At 39.2% G+C, this 26,976-nt stretch overlaps 1 protein-coding gene across 2 annotated transcripts in view; it reads left to right on the top strand.

The window, feature by feature from the left end:
* dlgap1b (discs, large (Drosophila) homolog-associated protein 1b) overlaps positions 1 to 26,976 on the top strand; it is a 93,733-nt gene that overhangs the window by 23,843 nt on the left and 42,914 nt on the right. For both annotated transcript variants that reach the window (XM_085418877.1, XM_085418878.1), the window contains exons 2-3: positions 8,498 to 8,583; positions 24,629 to 25,744. In XM_085418877.1, the coding sequence (XP_085275003.1) occupies positions 24,686 to 25,744 (1,059 nt within the window). In that variant the 5' untranslated portion in view covers positions 8,498 to 8,583; positions 24,629 to 24,685. The remainder of the gene's footprint in view (positions 1 to 8,497; positions 8,584 to 24,628; positions 25,745 to 26,976) is intronic.

Genomic DNA, 26,976 nt, shown 5'->3' with positions numbered 1-26,976 from the left:
ATATCTCTTGTAAACAATATTTCGATCTCAGTGGGACTTCCAGGTAAAACAAAGGTAAAATAAACAATGAAGACATTATTCAGTTTCTGCTTACAACCAGTACTTGGCAACTGTACAACACTGAACATAGCAGAGCCCTTGTTGTGATATCTAACCCTTTATCTCACAGTGCCAGGAGCTACTTTTAACCACCACAAATTGTTAAAGAGATTTTCACAACAAAGAAGTTTATATTCTGGAAAATTGTACTATCATAGTCACCATCTCTTTTTCACGTCCCCTACTGTCTCTTGCTCTTGGCGGAAAAAAAAAAAAATCCACCCCAAGTTTCTTGCATGTGTCTACTTCAGAAAATGTTGTATTTTCTTGTGGTGTGAGGAGGAGAGGGCACCTTTGTGCACATACTTCTTAATATGCAGTAAAAGGCTAGAAATGAGAAAGGGGCAGGCTTTTACAAAGAGATAAAAGAAAACCTAGCAAAGAGAGGCTAATCAGGCTGAAGAAAAAGTATCATCACACCACCACCCCCATCTCACTTATCCTCACCATTCCCATTTTGCTCCATTTATCATCTCTTCAAAGCATTACAGAGTCTTGAGCTATGGGGTAGATACATTAAAATGCATCAAAATCAACGTATTTCCTGAATACCAAGAGATCTGTCTGTGAAGAGTAAAAAACCTCACATAGCTGTGTTCTTTCACTTTACTGGCATGTGTCCAGGACTTTCAATCAATTCCTTCACAGCAAGGACTCTGAAAGAAATTAAATTAGGTCCTGGGCATTGAACCACAGTTTCTCAATTGGTACAGAATTTGTTCACATTGATTTGGCCTGATTGGAGTCCCAGGCTTGTGTTTCCACTTAATCACTGAGCACGCCCATCTCTCGAACCACTATTTGCATGCACCCTTCCCCTCCGCTCATGTCAGTCATTCACAGCCCATGGTAACCTCGGGAATTTGCATGAACTCACTGGCCTGGACTTTTGCTGAGCCACTATTGCAGCTTCCGTTGCTGCAGCACAAATGTAATAATCAGATTTTGTTGTGTTGTTGTTATTATTATTATTACAGTGTCTTGTTAGAGTTAGCAATAGGCTGATGCTCTGCCAGGTCCAGAAAATTGTCCTCTGGTTACAAAAAAAAAATGTTCTGATAGATCGCTGTTGTTATTCTGACTGAGCACTGGCAAGTGATAGAGTGAAAAAAGAAGAAGCTTGGGAAAGACAGACAAAATTGTCTCCAGGGAAAGTAAAGTGAGGACAGGAAAGAACACAGATTATGCATGAGAGCGAACAAAAGAGTGGAAGAAAGTAGGGAAGAAAAGATTGCGAATAAGGTTGTGGGGGCAATAAGCTTGGAAAACGAGCGACAGAAAGAAGATAAGAGAAACAGTTATGAATGGAGAGGCAGAGACGAGTGGAGAGCTATGACAAAACAGCTTTTCTCGCTCCCTCTACTTCTGTCTCTCAAAGCTAAGGCCTTGGAGGCGAGTCCAGTTTATTTATAATTTTTCTTTTTGTCTGTTGAATTAATGCTGAATTTATTGGAAATGTGCAACATTTTATAGACCTGCACTTGACCTTTCGGAATTTATTAAAGCATCACAGATTAAGCATTTATATAACATATGTAAGGACGCATAAGGTGTAAGGAAGTGTATGTACTAGCATTCAGAATGCGTCCCTGACTCATGGGCAATAATTTGATTTGATTAAAGGGCATCACTACAGGTGTGCATATCTCACACAGGAGAACTGAACGCTCAGTCTTTGACAATTTGGGGAAAAAATGGGCTTTTCAAATTTCTTAATTCTGTCAGAGACTGAAAGATCAAGCTGATCAGAGCTCATATGGAGATTTTTAAAAATTCCTTCCTTGTGTCTGATGTCTGACCCAAGAGGTACACCTTGGACTCTACAGGCCTCAATCAGCATGTTAAATATCAAAGTTTGTGACAGTACAATTAGAAAAAGACTTAAAAAGTAGGGCTTGTTTGGAAGGCTTCCATGTAGAAAGTCTCTCTGAAAAGAACATGGCAGGTTAGCACGTTCTTGTTTAAAAAGTGGCATCTGAACGAGACTTCTGAATGTCTGTCCGTATTCTATAGTCGGAGAAAACCAAACAAAGCATATCAGTACAAATGCTTCATACCAGCTATCAAGCATGGTGGTGGAGCTGTGATGATTTGGACTTCTTTTATAGCCACAGGAGCTGTCAACCATGAACTCAAAGTATTCCTGGGCCAAATGTGAGGGCATCTATCTGACAGCAAAAACTTGGGGACGATGAGCCCAAGCACAGTATCAAAACTTTAACAAAATGGCTCGTAAAGAAAAGAATCAAGGTATTGCAATGGCCCAGTCAAAGTCCAGACTGCAATCCAGTAGAACCTCAATCCACCCTGCTGTGGTGAGACCTTAAGAGAGCTGTGACAAGAATAAACTTGTCACAGCTCTGTACTTAATGTTTCACATGACTGTACGTGTTGTGTGCCACATTAACTGTATGAAATTGTTTAACAGTGGAAATAGTAACACTTACCTAAAGGCAAAGAGAAAGAAATAGTCCGCAGGGCTGTGTTATGCTACCAATCACCATCTACTCAGTCAGACTGTAAGGTGGAGAACTGTATAGAGTGATTGGTGCTTTATGCTTTTCTCTATCACAGTGGTGTTCACTTTACTTTAAGACTCATTGCACTTACACAGTCAGGGATAATACACCATATGTTCTCTTTATGCTTCCACTACATTTCAACTGCAGTTTATAGTGGATCGTTTTGGAAACTCTTCCTGCTTTGGATGCTGTTTTGGATGTTTTAGGATTTATCCCATAATATGTTTTGACATAAACTCACAAAGATGTCAAAGATAATAACAGATATAGACAGATGATAACAACAAAAGATAGCACATCGAATTTTATACCTACAGCATGCTTTCCCCCGTGTAGTCAAAGATACATTCATGCTTGGATCTATCAAGAATCAACAGTTGGATAAGGAAGCAATCTTAAATCTAATTTTTCAACTCTACTCTTCTCTCTGGATAGCTTTAAGAGAGGTACTAAATTTAAAACTAGTTGCATAAATATGGTGACATCCCACAAAACTGGAATCAGTTGAAATATTGGTGTTACAGATAAGTATATAAAGAAGTAATTTTAAAAAAGAGATTTAGAAGTTGCGTGCAATATGACACAAATAAGCTCCAGCTGTAAAATAAAACTTCTGTCACTTGTAAATAAGCTTGTATCATTCATGGTAAATAAGCTTGTTATCTCAGACGGCACACAACAAAAGCTTCTACAGTAAGGATGCAAACATCGTCTTGATTCTCCGTCCTGTATTCCATGCATCTTCACACATACTGATGTACGCACAAACACACACGCACAAACACACACGCACAAACACCTGCTTTTTAATAAATGAGTACCTGTCATCAGTGTGCGGTTCTCACATTACAGCACTGTGAATTCATTAAGTGTGCCCTTTGGAAGTCCAACGAGCCAGGTGGGGTGCCGTCAAGCCTCCCGCCTTGCCTCACAATCACGCCCAGCATTTCAATTGCAAATACTGTACACATCTCAGTGCCCTTGTAAAAACACACATTCACAGTCATGCACATGTGTCTATACATCTAGCCATGCTTCACGCTTAACCCACATCAAAATGTTTACCCTGCATCTGTCTCACTGGACAGTAGCGATAACACAGGCTTGTCTATATTTCAGAGCAGCTGAGGTATTTTTGTATGCACTGAAAAAATGACTGAAACTTTAACCTTGAAAGATGCATCCTGGTTAGTTTAGTCATCCCCTCGATTAATTCAGAATCTGGAATTATTTTAATCATACAGAGATTTGGTTGTATTTTGAATCGGATTAGTTTGTTTTCCTGCAGATAGATGAGATTCTACAAGTTCCCGTCTGACTCTCTATCATTCTTTCTTTCATTATGTAATGCATGGCCCTCTGGACTTTGAGAGATGCTTACTGTACGTGCATACATGACTGGGTTTGTAGCGTTAGGGTAAGCGCTGATAGAAAAGATGGGGTCAGAGCAAACCACTGCTTGGAATAAGTTTCCTGAGCAATGTCAGTTCAAAGTGACCTGACACGGTCTTATTGAGTCATCGCTAGTTTATGTGTAAGTGGTTGTACATGGAGGGGAGAGGGGAGGAGTTAGAGGCACTTGCGGACTGGCAAAGCTAAATCTAAATCCCCCTCTTTTCTGTCAATAATTCTCAGCTTTTTCACAACCCCCTCTAATCCTCTTTCTGACGTGAATCACCTCTATTTAGTGTCTGCACATGCTTTAAACAATCGGGCACAAGTGCACTAGCAGTTTGCTTGTGTGTATTTTTACGTGCTTCCATGCGTGTAAGTGTGACTTCCAATCTGTGCCGATCTTGATCTTCAGCATGATAATGGTCTTTGCTTTTATTTATGTGTTTCTGTGTGCTGTGTGCTAGCAGATAAGAAATACCGCAATGATTGCAGGTTGATGTTATGAGCTCGTGCTCCACAAATTCCATCATTGTCCAAAATGAGCATCAACATCAGATCTGTAGCTGACTGGTGAGAAGTCATGCTGCTGTGAAAATGTAATAAAGCAAAGAGATAATCACTGCTGAAGTTTGAATGATGGCTTTCTGTAGTGGATCTGTGCTACACTATAGTGTAGAGATTATGCACAATGCTGGCCAGGCAGGGAGCCTGCCGCTGCTGCTGACTCAGTGCAGGCATAGCTGGGGCTTGGGGGGTTAATGCAGCAGGGCCACGGGCTGATCCACAGTCCATCCTCATCTGCCAAAACTTCAAAGGATGCCCCAACAGAGTCTAAATCGCCATCTCCTCCAGTCCAGGCTCTGCAGAACACTCTCCCCTCCCCCTCAGTGCACAGGTCAAACTCAGCCTCATCTTTTATGTATTGCTTACCCCATTGATTGTGCTCTTAAGAGATTCATGAATACAGAGGGCCTATTTCCGTATCACACTCCAACATATGAAGGTTTTTTCTTTAACAAGAGATGGATTTTTCTCTCATTTGTTCATTTTTTGGGTTTGTTTCTATCTTTCTATCGCTTCTCTTCCCCATCTATGCAACCCTCTTCCACCTATTTTTGCAGGCAAGGTCGTAGTCATTTTTACTTTTGACAGACGTGTTTTGCCTATTTAACTATTTATCCCGCATACATGAATTATTCACAGTGCAGGTAGTGAATACTGTAATACTGGAGAGCTGCAGTTTACTTACAGAAAGATTAAAGGAGATGTTTAGTTGAAGTCAAACGCGTCATTTAGGTTAAATAATGTAATAAATATAACAAAGGTTATGCCGGTAACTTTTCAATGCATGTATATGGTCTTTAGGTCTTTTCTTGTGTCTAATGTATTCATTTATGTTCATCCCTTGGCTGTTTACTCATTCATGAATACATATGTTGCTCCATTTTTAACAAGCCAACCCTCCCCCCATCTGTCTGTTTGTGTACCTGTGTTTTAGTGATGTGTGTGTTATGCACCCCAGCAGAGTGTGAAATTGAAATTCTCATCTTTTCTGACAGAGAAGAGAGGGCACAGAAGATGTGAAATCTCATCTTTGACTTAAGTTTTTGCTATAATGTTTTTTAGTGGTACAGTATTCATACCAAAAACATTGTGTGGTTGAGAAGTTCCTTCATAAACATTTCATATTATAAATGTGTTACTATAAAAATTGTAGCGTATCTATGTCTGTTCCCTAACTCCTCGTAGATACGTTAATCAATCTGGATGAAATTTATAGCGTAAACTACCAGGATACCAGGATTATCAACATGTATATTAGGTTCCACTTTAGCTCAGTAGGGTGAGTAGGGGGCCATTGCTGCATATCTTCTGCCTGTCTCTCTCCACACTATCCTGTCTCTCTTCGCTGCTTCACTGTCTATCAACAGCAAAGAAATGCCAAAACAATAATCTTAAAATAGAATCTTTATAGAAACTAAATATACATGTAGTAGCTCATCTCAAAATGAACAGTGACATTGTACGTGTCTACATTACGTCTACGTATACGTTGCTCTTGGTAAATAACTGTCACTAAACCATTTTTAGAACAGTGTCTCTGGAATTTGTTGTTATGCATATCTGTAAATAAGTGTCCATCACGGACTGACACTAATACTAACAGTTTAAGACTTTGTCTCATATATGAATAAGTAGCTTACAAAAAAAGAGCAAAAAAATTTAACTTTAATTGTTAATTTGTTTGGTGTGTATGAAGAGCTGTTTTTGATGTCTCACTGTTTGCATTTATGTAATGAGGATAAAAGCATATTATGATAAATTAGTCTGCTTTTTCATATATGAGCATAGTGAACAAGCAGACATTAAAATATAGTTTTTATGTCCTACATGGAAAAATATTTAATAAAGTACTTCATGGTTTGAATTTGGTGTTCAAGATCATTTTACGTGTGGATAATTCCATCTAATTCTTAACACTCATTTAGCACCAGACCTCAGAATTAGTCTATGATTGGAGCTAAAATGTTTGATAAGCACAGCTTGCTCAGCTGGTTTTATAGGTCAGGTTCTTGATTAGTTTTTATCATACCTGAAGGGCAGAAGTTTTTTTTGTTTCCATTAGTAGGTTTAGATCTGCAGAAATAAAAATATAAATCAGGGTTTGATCAAGGGTTAGTTCTTGGTCTGTTATTCTTTAACCATTACATGCTCCTAGTTGGTACTATCGTAAACAATCATGACATTAACTTGTGGATGTCTAGAAACCTTTTTGTAACTCAACAGAGATGAAATGGAAATATTTGTTGTTGGTTTAAAAAATTTCCTAAGGTAGTAATTAACATGTAGTTTACATGTCAGGAACCTTGGCATTGTTTTGGTTAATGGTTTCAGTTTTGATAGCCATTTAAATAAGATTACCAGAACTGCTTTCTAACATTTAAACATGTCAAAAGTTGGAGAATCATTATCTCCAACTTACTTTTGTTCAAAACAGAATTACCACTAAAACCCTTCTCTTATGTCATGAAGCTCCCAGTGGTTTGGCCCTCGCCAGTAGGTCTCTGAATTGGTCAGTGTACACCAACCAGACCTCTCAGGTCATCAAGTGCACATCTTTTAGCTGCTCCTAGAATTAGATCTCAGTGTGCTGAGGATGCTTTCAGTTGTTGTGCTCCAGTTTGTTGGAAGAAGCTGCCCGCTGCCCTGAGGTCAGTTAGAACTGTCTATTCAAAAACAAACTTAAAACCTTTTTTATTCTCACAGACTTGTATTTAATTGTGTGTTTGTGTGTTGTGTTATGAAATGTGCTATATACATGCAATATCATATTGCTAAGTTATTTAATTTACATGTTTAACTTAGCTGTCTGGCATGGTAGAAATAATCTTTTCTGTATTCAGGCAAGTCAAAAATGACCTTATACACTTACTTAGCATTTGTTTAAGCTCGTGAATCCCTTGGTCATTAACCAACACAAAAAACCACAATGAAGAGAATATGATTTATTCCACTTCTGCACCAAATTCTAATGAACTTTTCATTACCACCCTGTTTGGAGCATCCACACATCCTTGTCATGTAAAGCAGACCTAAAGCCCCCTGGAGTGTTGGTGCCCTCGCCCTGACCTGTGTCTGTGCGAGTGGGTGTATGTCCAGCCTGTCCAAACCAAGTCCCACCCGGCGAGCGTCAGACAGACCACCATCTGTTCCATGCCCTCGCAATGAACTACCTGCCACATCCTCTTCATCACCTTCATGGAATATCAGAAAAGAGATGCTTTCTAGAAACCTAATTTGCAAAAGCTTTGTTGATTCTCAAAAGCATAGTGACTCTAGTTTGACAGGATATTACAAGGAAGGAATATTTACTAAAAACACATCTCACTGTTGTTCTTTTTCCATACATAAACCTTTCTTTAAAACTTTTCAGAAGCTGAAAAACAGTATAGGTGATCTGCACACTCTGCTTTTCAATATTAGAGAGTAGTTACCCTGAAACAAAGACTGTTTTCACCCTCCCTCAAAACACCTCAAGGATTTAACGCACTAGATTAAATAAGCACAAATAGGCTTAAAATGAATTCTGCATATCTCCTCCCTCTTTCCTGAAACACAGCTCCCCAAAAGATGAGTTTTAGGCTGAAAACAAGCATGTTAGTGCTGTGATTTTACAGCCAAACAACACGGGGCTTAGTTGATTATGCACACAGTCATTTAATGTCTTAAGCCAACCACTCTGTCCAAAGAAGACTAGAGTTTTCTTATTGGTTCTACAAAAAGGGGGAATGATTTGTGCATTAATTTAATTTTTTTATTACATTATTTGTTGTATGTCTGAAGTGAACCTAGAAAAAGAGCAGAGAGCAGCAGCACAGCATGAGCACATGGCACAGGGACCAGCACGTTAGCCAGCAGAGCACCACAGGAGTGTTTTCATATGTTATAAATTCATTCTGACTCTTTTTATTCACTTCAAGGTGGAGAAATGTGCATACGCAGACAACAAGGGGTGTGGAATTAAGCACAGGAGAGAAAAGATGCCGAAGATGAAGCAGTAAAGAAGGTGAGTTACATTTTAAATGTTTGTTCTCCACTGAATCATTATATTGAACAAAGTGCTGCTATAAGCAGCTTTGGATGCACCTTTATTATTGCACCATGGCCAGTGACCACTTAGAAAGTGGCTAAAGTAGTATAAAGAAACACCTTAACATATATAATATCAACTTTATTAAAGCTCCTTCTCAAAGCACCTGCACATTCATAATTCACGCTTGACCTTTTGCAATCACTCTTCTGCACAGCAGATATAACCTTTTAGTGCATCCTTAGTGGAAACACATCTGTCAAGATTGACAGCCTACCATCAGTGACAGCAAAAACAGAAAGAGACACAAACACAGCACAGAGTGGCTGTGGGGTGAGTGGCAGGAAAGAAGGGGGGTGATAGAAAGATGCGTAGGTGAGATGAATGGGTAAAAAAGAAAAAAGGTTTCTTTCGGGCTGCTGGATGAAAGTTTTTTTTTTCCCTCTTTGTGTAATGATAAGTTGTTAATAGGGCTGCCATGATTAGTCGACTATCAAAATCGTCGACGACCGATTTAATAGTCAACGCGTCGTTTGAAGCTTTGTAAGATCACAAAAGACGCAGGAATAAGTAGTAGGATTTAAGAGTGTAATAACGGACTGAAACAGAAGATGGCAGCACTGCATGTACAAGGATGCCAGCTGCCGTTAAACCCCGAAGAAGTAGCTGTGTCCCAGAATTCATAGCGCGGCCCAGCTCAGTTTCCAACAATGGCGGCAGCTACTTAGTTTTAATATTACTCTTATTATTCTTTCTGGGTCACAAAATAAAGTTTAACATATTTTCAGGTGAGAATGTAGCCGTGTAAACCTCAAATATCTGCTCAGTTTATCAAGACACCGCATATTTTCAAAAGCGCTCCGACGTTTTCTGAGACGTCTGTTACCCACTAGCTCGATAGCGAGCCGGGGGCAAGGCTCACTAGAGCCTGTGAGAACACCGGACTCCCAGCAAATCGTTTTCAAACCCACCGCCGTCTTTCACTACTCAGGTGAAACATTTAATATAAGTCACTTAGATAACTTCAAAATGTTATTGTTTGGCTTTTTTTTTAGTATTTTATTTGTTCCTGAGTAAATCGGTTTGGCTGAGATTAAACTTATAGTTTTTACACAGCTGAATAAACGTCAAGCAGACAGCTGATTATCAGAAGTGTGAGATGCTGGGGAAAATACTCCGGTGTCCTGTTATATTTTAGATAGCAAGGAGTTTATTAAACCGAAACAATCTGCAAATTTCATTAAAATTTAATAAACTATCATCTTGTCTTTATTTTTAGTTACCACATACCTTAAAATCTTAAAGCTGTAAGCTAATGATAGTTATATAAGAGCAGATGCTGCTGGTGCAATAAGCCGTACGTTTTACGTCCAATGGATGCATGATGTGATTAGTCGACTAATCGCAAAAATAATCGGTAACTAGTCGACTATCAAAATAATCGTTTGTGGCAGCCCTAGTTGTTACCGAGTGGATGGTGGTGGTGAGATAAACAGTTTTTAAAAGGTGTGTGAAAATGCGTAATAGTGCTGAACATGTTTACTCTGCCAGCATAAGCACTCTAGCAATGTGGTGGAGACAACAAACAGACAGGAGGCCAAAGGATTTCTAAGGAGAAACAATAAAAATGCTAATCCCAGCATTAAGATTAACAACCCCACCTGATCATTTTCTTTTGCTTTATGTTGTGATCCATCCTGCTCATGAATTTGACATTTTTGTGCTTAAAAACACAACTATATAGCGTAAAATACAAACAAAGATCTCGCCTAGTGCTCGGTGGTATGCCTCATGCATTATAACCAAGTCCCAGTTCTAAGGATTTTATGTCCTAAAAATAATACTAATAATAAATAATACCAAACAATCTGGCAAAACTGTAGCTGTGCCCAGAAAGTACTTCAGTTTGTGTTGAGCACACAAAATGTATTACTGATACATCAGCCATATTCAGTAGAGTACTTGTTTTGTGATATAAAACTTCATATACCCCAGACCTGTTTAGTAATTGTTTCAGTTAATTCTGTTATTAATATTAACATATCAATTTAAGTGAAAATGTAGTAGTTAAAGCTGTAAAATCATAAAATTTTAGCTTTCTATATTCACCAGACATGTTAAAAAATCACTCTCCGTGCAGTCAGTCGACACATTTATCAAATGTGTCTGTAATTTGGTTGGCATGACAAAGCCAATGGACTGGACAAACCTTAGAAACACACACCTGTTTATTCATATATGTTCTTACAGTCCACACTGCATGTCAGCCAAAAAAACCTTAAGTCATAACATCTATGGCATAGATCAGGGCAGAATTTATGAACTATAGATTTATGTGTGTAACCATTAAGTTTTGGGCTAACTATAGTAGCAATAATTGAATTGAGAAAAACTTTGGAACAAATAGGAATCTTATTCAAATAAACCCTTCATGAAGCTCATCCAATCAAACTCAGTGACTGGGCATGCAGAGAATAAGATTTTCTAGGCTGATGAGTCAAAGGCTGAGTTCTTTGGGCAGATCTCAAACCAACATATTCTGAAAACATGAATTAATGACAGCTAATTGCTAATGATGTGACTTAAGTGAGGCATGTTGGTGGTAGCATCATGCTATGGGGCTTGCTTCTAAGCAGCAGGGACATGGAGAGAAGTCAAAAGTGAAGAAAGGATAAGTGCAGCCAAATCCAAAAAACCTGCCGCAGTGCCAAAACCTGACATTGGTGAAGTGGTATGACACTCAACCTGAAGGCAGGAGTGGCAGAGAAGTATGTGAGGCTGGTGCAGGACATCTATGAGATGTATGTATGATCTCTGCTGTGGAGGCCTCTAAAGGAAGCGGCCGGAAGAAGAACAAGGAGGAATGAGTTCATGTATATGGCCAAGAAGAGCCTTGGCCATGTATATATACATTTACATGAACTCATTCCTTCTTCTTCCTTCTTTCAAAACAAGTCTCTGGTTGTCCTTGATGGGAGCCTAGACCTAAACTCCACAGAAACATCTTTAGAGAGACCTGATGATCACGACTCCTAATCCAATCTGACACGAGTTTGGGAAGATCAGAAAGATCCACAAAGATGCAGAGTTTATGGAGACTTACCAAAGAAACCGTGGGTGTGCACTTTCTGCCAAATGAGCTTCTACAAATTACTAAAACAGGTTTCTGAATACAGAATCCATAGTTTTTGATATTTTTGTTTTCACAAAATTGATAAAAAACAAACAAACAAATTACCACTTTTTACATTATGGGTTACTGAGTGTAGCTAGATGGGAAACGGTGCAATAATGTAATAAGAAGTATTTTTCAGAAACTTGTGTTTTTTCATTTTTCCAGTATAAAAAGTGTGTTCTGCAGCTGAATTAGATAGGAACTAGTCCATCATCATTTAGTGGTTAATACAGAATCATGCATGGGATGACATTTTTGGCTCAGCTCTTGTACACAAGCCAACCATAAACCCTAAGGTCTGGGGATACTGCCAAAAAGCTGGATTTACAGCAAGCACAGCTTACCATTTGAAAACATATCATTGTATTGGCATGGGTCAACATATGAATCTATTTGAAAAGAAGTAATGTTCTTTACCAACAGACTCAAAGCCAAAGTACTGTGAATCCCAGGGAAGCCTGAAAAGGAAGTGAGGGGAACTGTAGCCAGAAGCAGAAATGGGTCGATGGCTGAGGCTATATCTAAGAATTCCTGCTGTGCAGCTACACTTTTCAATTCACAATTTTGAAAATGCTAAAATCTTGATGTTTTCCTGTGGAAATGACACATTTGGTATCCAGCATCGAGAGGCTTCTTTAGACTGTGTTTGTGGAGATTATGTGGCAAATGAGGACCTAATTAGATGAAGTCAATCTTGGCCAGTGGGAGGAGAGCCATGATGCTGATACTAGCAATCACAGCAGAACAGAATGAACACCTGGGGTTGGGAATATGGAGAAGATGGAAGAAGAATCATCAAATAATTGGGAAAGGTTATAAGTAAGGCAATGAGTAGGGAGAGTGCTTGGGAGTAAATGACTGGACATCCAGATGGATATTTCATACACCACTAACAGTGTGTAAATGAGATCTTTTCTTCATGCCACATTCACTCAAATGTGCTTGTCAATGATACTCAGAGATTAACAGAAAACAGCAAGGATGAGATTATCTGCTCAAGTCTCATTAGAAGTAGCACATTTGTTCTGCAAGGGGGCTTCAGTCGTGATTCGCTGCTTTTTTTCTTACATAAGTAGGCTGCAGTAGAGACTAGTTGAGAGATTAAGTGTAAGAAATCAGTAGTAAATGATTTAAATAGTAGCACTGTGCACATAATAAATTAAGGATACAAGCCCATTGAGTAAAAACAGGGTGCAATTCATTTAGACAACAATCTTAATTGAAAATAGTACAAAGAAAAAAAACTGAGAGATGTTATTGTATTTAATTGCATTATGTTTTTATCTACATTTTACACAGCATCACAACTTTTCTGGAAGCTTTCAGCAAATCAGCCTTAATCTACTGTCTGTCAGACAGAGAAGTAGAAACCAGCTTGAACATCTCACTTTTGTAGTTCACAGTAAGACATATTTAAACTTTTTCCTGCAAAAATGATTCCTCCCGTGATAACATCTGAAATGTAAGTGATGTTTAATGTGCTTGTTTGTTACCTCAGTATACAGTACCGGTAAGTTGGAGGCTGTTATCTGTCGGTACCTAAGCAATTTATGAAATGGGAAGCTAATTTAACTTGCTCAATGAACTGCACATTTCACACTTCATTTAGCTGTTCATAAAAGACTCAACAGCAAAGCATTATCAACACTTAATGCTTTGTTTCTAATAAAAACCCTTGACAGTAAAGGACCAACTTAAGAAATACTTCTATAAATGTGTTCTTAGCTCATTGTAAAAATGAAAAAACAAATTCAGTGACTAAGCATAATCAGGTGATATGATTTACATGATACTGTAGTCCTGATATCTGTGAAAATAGATGGTATTCAGCCTCACGCTTGAAACTAAATATTGTAGTTTGGCTCAAGTTTAGCAGTAGTAGATAACTTTTTAAAATTTGCAAGTCACTTACTTGTATTGAAACTTTCTTTAATGGAAAAGAACATTGTGAGCAGAGCAGAATATTCTGAACATTGCTTAATGCATCTCATTGAAGCAAGTAGAGAGGTGACCCTGAAAAATCCCTGAATCGTGCAAAGGGAAGTTTCCGTACGCAGAAATATTGATTAAGATGGCCCTATGTGCACAAAAAACACGCAAATTATTAAACTGGGAGTTATTTTGCTTTTAGGATATTGGCTCAAGTAATTCTATCAAAGAGGATAAGATCGTGCATCTTTAAAAATGGTGCAGTTCTGTTCTGTTCTAATAGTTTGTTATTGATTATAGATGTTGTTGAACATCTGCACAGAGTGACATATGAAGGTGACCACTATCTTATGCAGCTGCCAGCTGCTGAGTCTCGACTAGGGTTGAGTTGGCAGGAGATGCTTTTTTGGTGACATGAGCCTTGTGGATGCTATTTAGTTGGGAATTTGCATGCCCTGTCCGTGCCGCCAGGTTTTGATGCGAGGTCACATGCTACCTGTCAGTGCACAGTACTCACCTGGTCTGACACCTGCTCTCTGTGCAGGCAGCATGTTTGGTTGAGGATCAACTCTCCACAGTGTGCAGGGGAGAGCTGGAAGAATGCCTCCTAGCCTCTGTGTGAGTGTGTGTCCAGCATGTTTATTCACTGGCTAGTATCTGTTTTTACGATTGCTTGCCTTGTGCATGTATGTGACACATTGGATTTGCATCCACCAGCACTCATACGAATAGGCAGTGGGTTAGACCCCCCATCCTCCCCTCTTGCTCAGTTGGATCACACTCCCAGATCTGTCAAGCATCTGTTGACGTGTCCTGGATGTGACATGCCACCCACTGCAAGGGAGAGACACAAATTGCCAAGCTTTTTCTTAGAGGCGTTGCACAGTTAGGACTTAAAGATGGACTAAAAGATTCAGAGCAGCATTTTGACACCTTCAATTAATAAGCAATTAAATCTGATAGGCAGGTTAATGCATTTTAGTGTTGAATGGGTTAACTTTTCCCGTGCGGCATCCTGGCCTTGCTTCCAGTGGCAGCAAGGAGACACTTGCTTTGTACCGTAATAAGAAAATAATGACATCTCAAGGCCCACTTACAGCCTCAACATCCCTTTTTACTTTCAGTGTGATGTGTTGCATTGTGCAGATGTAAAGTTATAGTCACAGTACTTGTGCAGCTACATAGCTACAGAACAGGAGCTGACATTAAGTATTAATATTTTGAAGTGGCAAGAAATTTCAGAAGCAACAAAAAAAAGTAAACTGTTTCTGTGTGTTGTCACAAAAAATGTGTGAGGGAAATGTACAGCTGCTTTGTTTCCCAGTGAAATAAAAATCATCAGTGTGTAAGAAAGAGGGGAAAGGAGAGGAAGGGAAATTTTATAGGCTGGAAATTTAAAACTTACATTTAATGTCCTAATTCATTTTTGAATTTTTAAATCAGACATTGTGGACATTGGATCTCTATTTGGTGTGTTGCTGAACTATATTTTTGTTAAACTTATTGCAAAACAAATTGAAGTTTACTAATTTTGTGTTATTTAAAGATTGCATGAAAATAATAGCCAGTTTCATCCTGTGTTTGATTCCTGTGTTTGATTGGTTACATCTTAGGTACTGTTACTAGGTCAAATCAAGGTTAGCAGTCATTCATTTATATTTAAGATGATAATGCTGAGTCGGTGAAGGAATCTAATGCTAGCTTTATGGTGTCTAGGGGTTGGAAATCAGTCATAATAGCTCATGAAACATCTGCTTATTGTTGAATTCAGATGGCTAAATCCACAAAGAGCAGTGAATATTGGAGTAGTGACAAAGGCCAGCTGATAACAAAATGCTTTTGCAGGGGCTTTTTTCCTGGATTTTTTAATCTGTTTAAGTTATTTCATTATAGAATTACAATAGTGGCAAATCACATGTCATTGTTTGGCATTAGGCCTCATGTGTATTAGTTTTGTTTTTGCATCAGTCCCGTACAATAAAAGTTCAGAGTACTATATTAGCTAAAAGCATATTAACACATAGCTATGTGCACTTTATTCCAGCTTTGTTTTCTGACATGTAATTAACTGTAGAGTCAGTTGCTCAAAGTCACGTGACACTGTGCATGCCTCTGGCAATACTGTGATGCTAATCTTGCCCGACAGTAGCAAGTGACTATACTGTGCATACTGTACAAGCAAAGTGCATGCACATAACCTGATTTTTACTGCAGTGAATGTGGGTCTGTATGCCTTTTCACATCACGAATGCTTTTACAATATGAATGAAGTCACGCACCATGCGGCATCACAGTGTTGGATAACAGGAAGAAAAATCAGAAGGCGGTCTAATATACCCCCCATTTAATGCTTGTTTTAAATGCCCTTTTTCAGTTTATATGTGCTGCTCTGAAACGTTTGCATCACTTAAATTAGCCGTAACAATGAAGCAGCGTTTGGCTACAAGTGTGTTAACACAGCAAAAATGCCACAAGGAGGAAAGAGTTGCAAGGCATACATTAACATCAGCAGCATTAGCAACTTTTTCACATGTGGGTCATGCATGCGCTTGATGGATGAGGGTACAAAGAGTTATGTAGCACATGCACACAGATGCACATGCACATAGATCCTGACTCTCCACGTTTCGATTTAGCTTTCACCGTCATCACTACACCACTTCCACGTAGTCCCGAATTAGGCGCCCCAGATTTCATAGCTCTTAAGAGACAATAAAAGCACAAACATTACTATTGTGTGAGATTGTGTGACACAGGCTATACTTTTTACCTTCTGCTTTATGAGTTTGTGCGTTGGCAGGCTCGGAATAGCTTTTTGAATGTTACAGCGTCCCACTTAGAGGAATTGTTGCAAAATGCAAATTAAGGAGAATGATTGAAGCTCTTCATTTTTCATGCCATAGAAATATATAAATAAACGATCTGTTTTGGTCATTGTAGTGCAAAATCATAAACAAAAGTGAAATAATTTGGGTTTTTATTCATTCATCATGTTAAATTAGACGTTTCTTCAGGAACAAAAATAAATAGGTCAGAACTGTTTTTGTCACCACTCAGAAATTCTTCCCTCTAAATGTAGATGATAAGTCTGAGGTTCACACATTTTTCACAGTTTCCCTGCATGCCCTGGGGACACATGAAGATATAAAGCACAAGAAATGGTGACTCCTGTTGCTGTCCGCATGTATGATCCCAAAGCGGTTGGTACATATGAGTTGTCACTAGCTGAGCTGAAAACACATTGTTTTCCACCAGAAAATCCATTTGTTTCCATGGCGATGCTGTCCTCCCTTGTCCAATTTCCTTGACTGCTTTTTATGGATAGCTTTATTGAACTTTATTTAAAAAAAAGAATTGAGAGAGGGAGGAGAAAGAAAATAGTAATTTGTCACACTAATATAATATCAAGGTTTGTGAAGGTGGATTATTTGGAACAGGTCAAAGTGACCTTTTATTCTTATAGCCTTATTATCCTCTAAAATTGCCTTTGGGCAACACACATACTCCCCATAATCAGTTCTTCTTGTTTGTGCACCTCTGTTGTTGCTTTGTATTAAGTTTAATGTTCTAGTCTACATTGAGGATTTTGGACCGAACCCTAATAGCCTATTCTATATTGTTTTACTAAACTAAAGTTTTAATTTATCAGGGAAATATTTCATCAGCAGTTTTGGTGTTACCGACAGCTTTATTTAGGACAGCTGCACTGATATAATGTAGCCTGTAGGGTATTTCATAAATTACCATTGCTGGTGTATAAGTCTGTTGGTTTATTGCGCTTATATACTGCGTATATTCAAACAATCTGAGTTGTATTATTATTAGAAAAACCTGCCCTCGGGGCAGTTTTTGGCAGGCCCCCAGCGCTTTTTCACTGTGCTTGTGTGTGGCGCAGAGTTGTATTGTTAGTTTATCTTGTTCTTCTTTATGTCTTCATCAAACCACAAAAAACAGATGACAAAAGTTGTTTGTTTCTAAACACTTAACAAAAAATTCATATATGAATGAGAATACATATATATATAACAATAATATATATCTATTTTTTCTTAACAAGCTACAAAGTCAGGCGACATAAATCTGTTCAGTTTTAAAGGAAAGCAAAACCTTGGGTTTAATGTTTACGTGGAATATAATAATGTTGGTATAGCCAGTGATAATCACCAAATAAACTTACATTTTTAGCCTCTAATTGTTAAAGACACATTTAAGAAACATAATACATAGTAATATTTAACCTTAAACTGCTGATTTAATAGTAAATCATTTATATTTTAATTCGTTTATATTATAAATCTATTTATAACTCATTTAAATAGAATTTATAACACGTGTTTTAAAAGATAAAGATGTTAATATCTGCTCTGTGTTTGTGCAAGTTTCATTCAGATTGGCCCACCCTTAAGGAGGAGATGGGGTACATACAGAGTTACATATATACACACATGCTACAGTCATCATAGAAGATAGTTTATAGTAGAGATCTTAAAAAAATAGATTGGGGTTGTTAAAGTTGTTAAAATTACAAATAGCAAGCTGAAGAAGTACCCTTACAGATCACATGACTGCCTTATAAAACTGATTTTATCATATCTGACTACAAACGTACCCTTTAAAAAGAAAGTGGCATCTAGAAGCTGCATCTTTGTCCTTTATTCTTACAGTATATCCATGATATATTCAACCTGAAGCCATACAACTGCAATCTCAGCAGAGTCATGGCCTTTCGTTATGGAGGCAAAGCAGTGTCAGAGCTACTCGAGTCCCTTTTCTTTAAAGACCAAAAGCTTCCTGAATGAATACATTATTTAAGAGAAATGTCAAGAATCCTGTTCAGCATGGGAGCTTTACAGTACTTTTCTATTGTTATATTATATCTTTTTTGTTGTTTCTGTTCATAATGTTTAACAGATGAAATTCACTTAGAATAAGAGAGTAACAGTTGCAGGACAAAGCTGTTGAACAACACCCTGCTGCACAGTATAAGTGTAGTTTTTCCCACATATAACCCAAAGATAAATCGCAAATAATTCTCAACAAATTAAACATTTTGGCAACTATTACGTTGTTCAGGCTTTAAAGTGTTAAAAATTCAAGGATTAAACTTTGAAAAACAACTATTATTATATTTTTATAGCACCTTTAACAGAAGTCGACTTTAAAGTTTGCTACCGTTAACATTAAAGTTCCTCCAAAATCTCAGAAATAGAAGAAAGGTTGAATTAAATATAAATGAGCAAATCAAAAAATTACACAGAAATGCACTCGCACAATCCACAGTCCCTGACATAACATTAAAATGACCTCTGAATCGCTTGCGTGGTTGCCTCCGTTGGGGCATTGTGTACATTAGCTTGTGTTATTGAATTTCTTTAAACATCCTGCAATGACAGCTCTGCCTGACACCAACAACACCAGGCTTTTTCTAAAGTTAATGCATGCGTTAATTTGTTTACCTTCATCAAATAGACCTCATCAGCAGAGGAATTTGTCTCTGATGGGTCCTGAGCTATAACTCAACACAGTCACTCCATTTGTCAGAGGGAGCCCTGACAGTCAGCCTAATTAGTTTGGTTGTGACAAAGGAGCTGTCTTGTGGAAACCAGGAACATCAATCCATCCATGACGGCATGCAGGTTTATAATGCAGCCAATACAGTGAAAGGAAACACGCTTATTATGCGTCAGGTGAAACTACCTCGATCAGAAGGTAGAAGAATCTGTTTGGCTAAGCAAAAGAAAAAAAACGCTTTAAAGCTGTGCCTTAAATATGTGTTTATTTGTCAAGTTATTTAAAATGTTTTGATAGGATGCCAGCAGCATATTTCATTCTTAAGTGTTTTGAATAAAGCCCACTAACAATCACAAATTACGGTGGAAACACGTTGCGTAAGCTGTCATTTATATGGTAAAGATATACTGCCTCCTTATCTTTTGGTGTAACATCAAGTGTTCTGGGTTGGAAATGAGATGGCATGCTGAAAGTGTGCTATTTCTGTCAAGTTACCTTTTTGTGTGACTCCTATCATGTCTGATATTGCTTGTGCAGACATACGTTTAATGAAGAATATCTCATAAACCAGAAGCAATCATGTGTAGCTTTTGTTCAGAGTGTTGTCTTGGTGCAGTCATCTATCATTTAAGAGCCATTTTAACAGCAAGACATTAAAGTTAGTGGTACCCAGCCTCTCCTGGCATTCCTAAAAGCCACTTTTACATAATCGCAGAAAAAAAAATACCATTTTCCTCAATTTTTTTTTTGGGTCCCTGGCTGTCTTAAAAATGTTCTACAACATTGTTCTCTGTGGGATTTTGTTTTTTTCTAAGACACTGTTTGCACATTCAGGATGAGAATATCCTCTCTGTCACTGTTGTTTCACTGCCAGCTGCAGCTCTCTCATGGGTGTCTTTCAAGTATATTTAAAAATGTGGGTGAGTTTTGTTGAAGTTGTTAGTGTGTGGCTAAAGTGGCTCGACAGAATTTCTCAATAAACCTTGTATGTATTTGTATTTGAGGCAAGGTAGAGAATTTAGTACTTTTTAAAATACTCGATATTTTGCAGGCAGCATTTTACTTTCCGTTTCATTGTTGATCTGTTCACTCAGAAAAGCATTACTGTAATTACATTGTTCATCTATGAGCCTCTGTAGTCTTTTTATGCTGTTTAATGGACACAACGACCGAGACTGTCCAAGCCAGGGCTCGAACCGGCAACCTTCCGATTACAAGGCGAACGCCCAACTCTTGAGCCACGATCGCCCCCATGTATGTTGTGTTTCGGTTTAAAAACTCCAGCAAGATCTATGGATCGTTCAAATTAACCAGAGCTTTATTTACAGAGAGACACTTTATTTTAAATTGCTTGACATTAAAGTTAAGCTTTTCAAATGTCATCTCTAGAGGCATCACAGCCTTTTGTCTGCTGGTGAAGTGCAGTGGCAGCACAAGTCTCAGAGCTCAGAAACATATGTTAAAACCAGAGAAATGAAACCAAAGCTATTCGCATGGCTTCATATGTAGGCACACCAGGTCATACGTGCACGAATACTGACCTGAAAAAAGAGCAGAGCAGGATAGCCCATTAAACCAAAACAAATACGTATTTTGCATTCAAATTTTTATGAAAATCCAGAGCGCAGTGTACAGTATCGCCTTACCTTTGCAACATGTAAGTATGCATGCAGGTAATCAAAGTATTGGGAGACAAATATGTCTTATTTGAAATGTCAAGAAACTCTTATTTGCCTATTTTGTCATAAACATATTGAATTCTGAATCATTTGGCATGTAGGAGTAAATATTTGTCTTTTTGAGAAGCATGTACACTGCAGTAATTGGGATCAACTGACACATCTAGGGTCAGCGTTACACTTTTTCACACGTTGTCTCATGTAATGAGTCACATAATCAATAGTGGGTCAACCATCGTCATAAGGGACAACTCCTACTAGGGCTTACATACCTGGGTCTCTCCACCATTTGGTCTTAGAACTGATGAAGCTTCTTGGATGAGAGTGAAGCGTCTTCAAGAAACTTAAAGAAGTCCCACTGCTTTTCTTTCCAAGCTCCTTAGATTACCATGACCTGGATGACTGAGAACCTACACAGACATACATTGCGGTTGAGAATCACATGGGTAAAGACTTATTGCCCTTTTATGTCTTACACATGGAAAGCAATAAAAAAATATATCCTTTGTGTCTATAGCATCTTCACCTTTACGTCCTGTCTGGTCAGTAATATTATGCAGTATGCCTAACTGCAAACATTTGCACGATCGAAGGAGAACTTTACTGGACCTGGAAACTGGAGGTAAAGCGCTGAACCCTTTCTTTTGATTAGAAACAAGCACAGACACATAGACGCACACACACAAACACACACGTATGAGCCAGATTTGCTGTGGTGATTTGATCTCCTGTGAAGAGGAGATTGGTAATGTTCTTTTTTTTCTTTGGAGACAGCATTACCCAGGCTCAAGAGAGAAGTGAAGACTTTCTGTAGCCTTGCAGCCTCTAAAGGCTTCATGGAGGCTCTCTAAACCCCGAGCTCCAGCAACTAGTTTTCAGTGTTGATTGAGGAAGATAGACTGTCTGCTGTCTGTACAGCGGCTTTGTATTTTTTCACCAGCAGAAGCTGCAGTAGTCTTCTCACTCTAATGCTTATTGATTCCAACACTTCCTAAGATGGTGTGCTGTAAGTCAGTGCTGCTTTGCATTTCCATGCCACTTTTTTTTTATTTGTTTAAGTGTGACTCACTAATGGTGAGGTAGAAGAAGATTAAGAGTAGATTTTGCCACTGTGACGCTGCGTCCTTGCCTGCTTACGCTGTTAGATGATGAGGAAAAATCTATTTTACATTCATCTCATCTAACCCCAAAGAAAGCTGGCATCCAAATAGATTTTTTTCCCGCTGTGCTGATGAAGCACAGGTGTTAATGAGCATTAACATTCATAGCCTGGCTTGTTTTATCTACTCCTGCATTTTGTTTGCACACCTTGCTGTTCAGCAATCACTTTAAATGCAATGAACTCTCTGTGGTTTTTAGAGGCTGTTTACACAAAGTAGAAGGAACAAGTTCTCTCAAATTTCTTGATGTTCTTTTGTTTGCTTGTTGCTTTTCGTACTGTGGAAGCCATGATTTTAAGCACCCCTTCTCACTGGAAGACCCAAAGCAGCAGCTCTACACTCATAGCTAAGCCTTCATCAAGCTTTACGTTTCTTTACATATTGATGATTACTGGTCCTGTAATTAGAGCAGCAGAACATCTATTATGTAATATTTGCACACTGTGAGGAGTGATGAAGGAGCTTGCACTTTGGTTACTACCGTCTTTTAGTGTGTGCAAAAATAAAAGCGAAGCTACATGTGCTATGAAACCGTGTGGCCATAAAGACCCCTATTCCACAGTTCAGTTGACACTATAATTAACTCCTGGCACACAAAATTGTGGTTGGTTACCCAGACAGGTAGACTTAACTGGGTCAGTCACCTCCAGTGGACATACAGCATAATACATAACCACAGGTGTCTTTGAGCGCTTATAACTGAAGGCCATACCTGACAAACCCGTTACAACCAGGTCCTTTGTGTTGTTGATAAACTGCTCTTTACGAGCGAGCAGCATCAAAATTCTGCATGTATATGCAGTCTGTCAGGTTAACGCATTTGTGTGTGTCTGTGTGCGTGTGTGTGTGCGCATGGGTATTTGTTGCTAGCAGGCAGATAGCCAACATGACCCAACTTCAGCTTTTCAGCTTTAGCGCAGCTCTGCAGACAGCTGTGCCACAAACACGCTGCTGTGGATCACCGCGAGGGCCTTTTATTTAGGTCACATTCTGTGCTTCAGTGGCCAACAGAAGAGATCTCTGTCAACTGCAATGAATACCTTTAGTTGGACACAGCCCACTTTTTAAGTGCTCTGCAAGAAGCGGACACTGTGCACGTCTTTGTTGTATGCGGTGGGTGCCGCATGTGAATTCACTCTTGTGAGTGCGTTGCGGATGGTGGGTGGGGGTGGGGACTGACCACTGTGGATTTTCCATTTTCACTCATACAATAAGAGAAATCTATTTGCTTAATTCTCTCCCTGAATGATTTAATCCTCTGGTTTAGCGGAGACAAGGAAATTGCATGAATTATTCCCCTAGTTTTTCAATTAATGTAGCACCTAGTTTACAGTCAAAGAAAATAATAAATCTTTCAACAGTACAGCCATTCACTTAACTGCACCTCACATGCACCCAACACCATGTCCTCAAGGGAAGTAAACGCTTGCCATGATATTTAATTCTGCTTCTCCATCATTTTTTTTGTCCTATGTTCATTTCTCCCACCCTAACTCCCAACCCTTTTTTTCCCATTTTTTAAAAATAAAATATACCTTAGTGGCCTTTGGTACTGCATTGTAAATCAGTGTAATGAATTGCCTGCTGAGGCTAAGCCTCACTGCTGTCGCTGTGCTACCCTGAGGTGCGTGGGCTCCGATTATTGTCTTGTTAGCTATACCTCCAGTCCACTGGAAACAGTGTGGATTCACCGACCAGCCAGCCACAGCCCCACATGGGTAAGGAAGGCACTTTAAGGATGCTGATGTATGCCGCTCTTTTGTAGTCACCCTGTAAGGGCAAGGCCGTTTATTGCAGTCGCCTCAACCAGCCCAGAAGCTGTCAGCTGGGTTTTACTGGCCAATTGGTTTCCCCCCTAGAAGACCTAGAGGTATAGAGGGGGTATGTGATCACTGATTGTATTTGTGGGTGTGGGGATGTGCATATTTACTCAGCGAGCAGGTAAGCTGTAAAACAAAACTAGATATGTTTTCTTTTTTGTTTTAGTGCTACCCAAACATGAAAGCACTGGATTAAATTTGTGAGACAGGGGACAGTTGTGGTAAAGTCGCTGCATTACCATCCCTGATTTCTTGTATCTTTGACTTCCATTGAAGTTTCATTTTACAGTAGCCTTGAACAAATTTAGCACACACTTGAAATAGATTTGATCTCTCCTTGCTACCTTTTCTTGCTTTAGTTCTCTCTGTTTCCTTGATTCACTGTCATTTTTTTGTTCACTGAAATGTAGTAGACTAAACAGAGAAATGGAGGAAGAGGCTTGAGGACAGATCTGGGTGTCTGGGACAACATGCCAAATGGCTGCTATATTTAGAAATCCTCCTTTTGAAGTTTTGAAGGGCAAAAATCAAAGACTTTGAGGCAAGAATAGGTCCAAGGCCTGTCAACATCAGATTTTCTCAGCTGTGAAGGACGGCCAAAAATCATCTTCCTCAAATAAAATCGGATGAAAACATTAAATTGAGCTTTTAAGTGTATGCAAATAGATATTTATAATTCTGTTTTCTGTCTCTCTCTGTTCTTGTTTGTTTGTCTGTTCTTCCCCATGGCTGTGTATTTCTTTGCAGAGCTAGTTTCTGGGCCTTTGCAGACTTCCTGCAGCAGCAGTTGAAGACCTGGCCACGATGACAATGAAAGGTCTGTCCAGCAGTCGCAGTCACCATCACACAGTGACCTGCGACCCTTCTTACGACTCGATGACCCTGGGACACTCAGATCGTCGGTCCTACTTCCTAAACTCTGGGGATGCTCATCCTGCTGACCACCCTTGCTATACCCAAAGGAACTCCTTCCAGTCTGAGTGCAGTACCTATCCTGATCTGGCCAGCTGCACTTTCCCTCGCAGACAGTACAGCTCTCACCATGAGCTAAAGGAGGAGTGTGGTGCTTTGGTGCCTTACACCGGGCCGAGCAGTAAGGGAGGTGGAGGAGGAAACAACAATCGCATCCCCTCTAACCTGCTAGAGCAGTTTGAGAGCCAGGCACCATTGCGGCGTGAAGGCTACCACACACTGCAGTATAAGCGCACTGCTGTGGAGCATCAACGCAGTGACAGCCCCGGTCGAATCCGCCACCTTGTTCACTCTGTCCAGAAGCTTTTCACCAAGTCACACTCCCTGGAGGGGCCCTCAGGGTCTGGTGGAGGAGGAAGTGGGAGGATGAATGGCAGCAAATCCAGTCCTGATGATCCACCATCATCCTCTGGCACCTTAAAGCACAGCAAGCGCAGTAAGAGCAAAGACCGCTCCAAGTCGGAGCCTAAGATGCGCTCTGCCATCTCAGGCTACTGGAGCTCAGATGACACGCTTGACCGGGAAGTGTGCCTCTACCATCATCAACATGCGAGCAACAGTGGAGGCCTGCCCTCTGGGGTCATGACTATGGGGCGTCATCCAGAAAAATCCCAGTCGCAGTATTTCATGGAGTCCTATAACACTATCAGCGCCCAGTCTCTCAAGACGTCACGTAGCAACAACGATGTGAAGTGCTCAACGTGTTCGGGGGGCAGCGGTGGAGGGCTGCCGCTGATGAGTGCACTCGATGCCCAAGTTCAGCTGAAGAAGAGCTCATGGTCTTCTACTCTGACGGTGAGCAGAGCAAGAGAAGTCTACCAGAAGGCCTCAGTCAACCTAGACAAAGCTCTGGTGAAAGCCGAGCAGGGACGCACTTGCCACTTCCTTCAGGTAGGACTGTTTACAACAGCCCCACCTCTAATGTGTCAAACTTCATGCATCATCTGGTGTGAGCCGCTCCTCCATGTTTCTGTTTTTCTGCACAAAATCTGCATTTGTTTGCTTGCATGCGTCATTGTGATTTAGAGAGAGAGAGATGGAGAGAGACTAATCAGGGTCACAGCGACCCAGACTCGTTCATCTCATTCCCCTGAGCTTTGATCTCTTGTTGAATTTATTCTTGATATAATCATAAACATTTTTCAGACTCATCACATACCATCTAATCCTCTGTGGTTGTGGTTGAATGCACTGAAATATTTACAATATTTATAATTATATGGCTGGGGTTTAAGGGCTTAATTCCCCTGTAATTCAAATTACGATGTAATTATATTGAAATGCAAATTCTTAAAGGCAGGTAATTTAGAATAAAGGTATAACAAGTCAGATTTTTACAGGAAGCAAAATTTAAGTATGTAAGTAAATTGAAGTAATTAAAATTACTTATGCAGTTACAGTTACTTAAGTATTGCATAATTTCCTGGTAATTTTACAGAAAATACGCTGTACTTTTCAGGGCACAAGCCTTATTATTAAGTGGATTAATTTAGCCTTTTTACAGCTTTATTTTGTTACATTGTTAATTAATCTTCATTATGTTGATGAATTTTTTATTATTTAATCATCCTTTTTAACTTATGTTGTACTTAAGATTACTTACAGTATAATATGTGTCTCCCTTCTAGTAAAACACTCCATAATACAGCCCTCACCCCAGAAAGTACTTACATTGTAAGCTCAGAAAATATTATTTGTTTTTCCACTAAATTACCAGGAAATTGTGAAGTAATTAAAATTACTTATGCACAACTTACATTTACTTTCAATATAATTATTTCTTTGTTCAGTGTAAAAACCTGACTGGTTTGTGTTTGTGGAGCATTAATGACACCTTGCAGCATGGAACTACATTATTACAGCTGTTAACATTATAATTGCATTGGTCATAGCAGGATTGGTGGGTATATGGTTGTAAATGTCTGAATATATCCTATTTACAAAGAAAAAGTGTGGTGCTACTATGAGATCAGAGGTCAGCAGACAAAAAATTAAGAGAAAACCACTCTACTTCCTAAGCATGGTGGCCACACGCGCTCAAAAATACACAGGGACACATGCACACAGGGACCCGATCATGCTTCACTTTTCTGGGAAAAGATAAAAGTGTTTCAGATTTCATG

The sequence above is a fragment of the Rhamphochromis longiceps genome, linkage group LG9 (assembly GCF_057381845.1).
Source record: "Rhamphochromis longiceps isolate RC_006_pf linkage group LG9, R_longiceps_female_GT1.1, whole genome shotgun sequence".
NCBI lineage: Eukaryota > Metazoa > Chordata > Actinopteri > Cichliformes > Cichlidae > Rhamphochromis > Rhamphochromis longiceps.
This window is presented reverse-complemented; position numbering and strand designations above follow the sequence as displayed.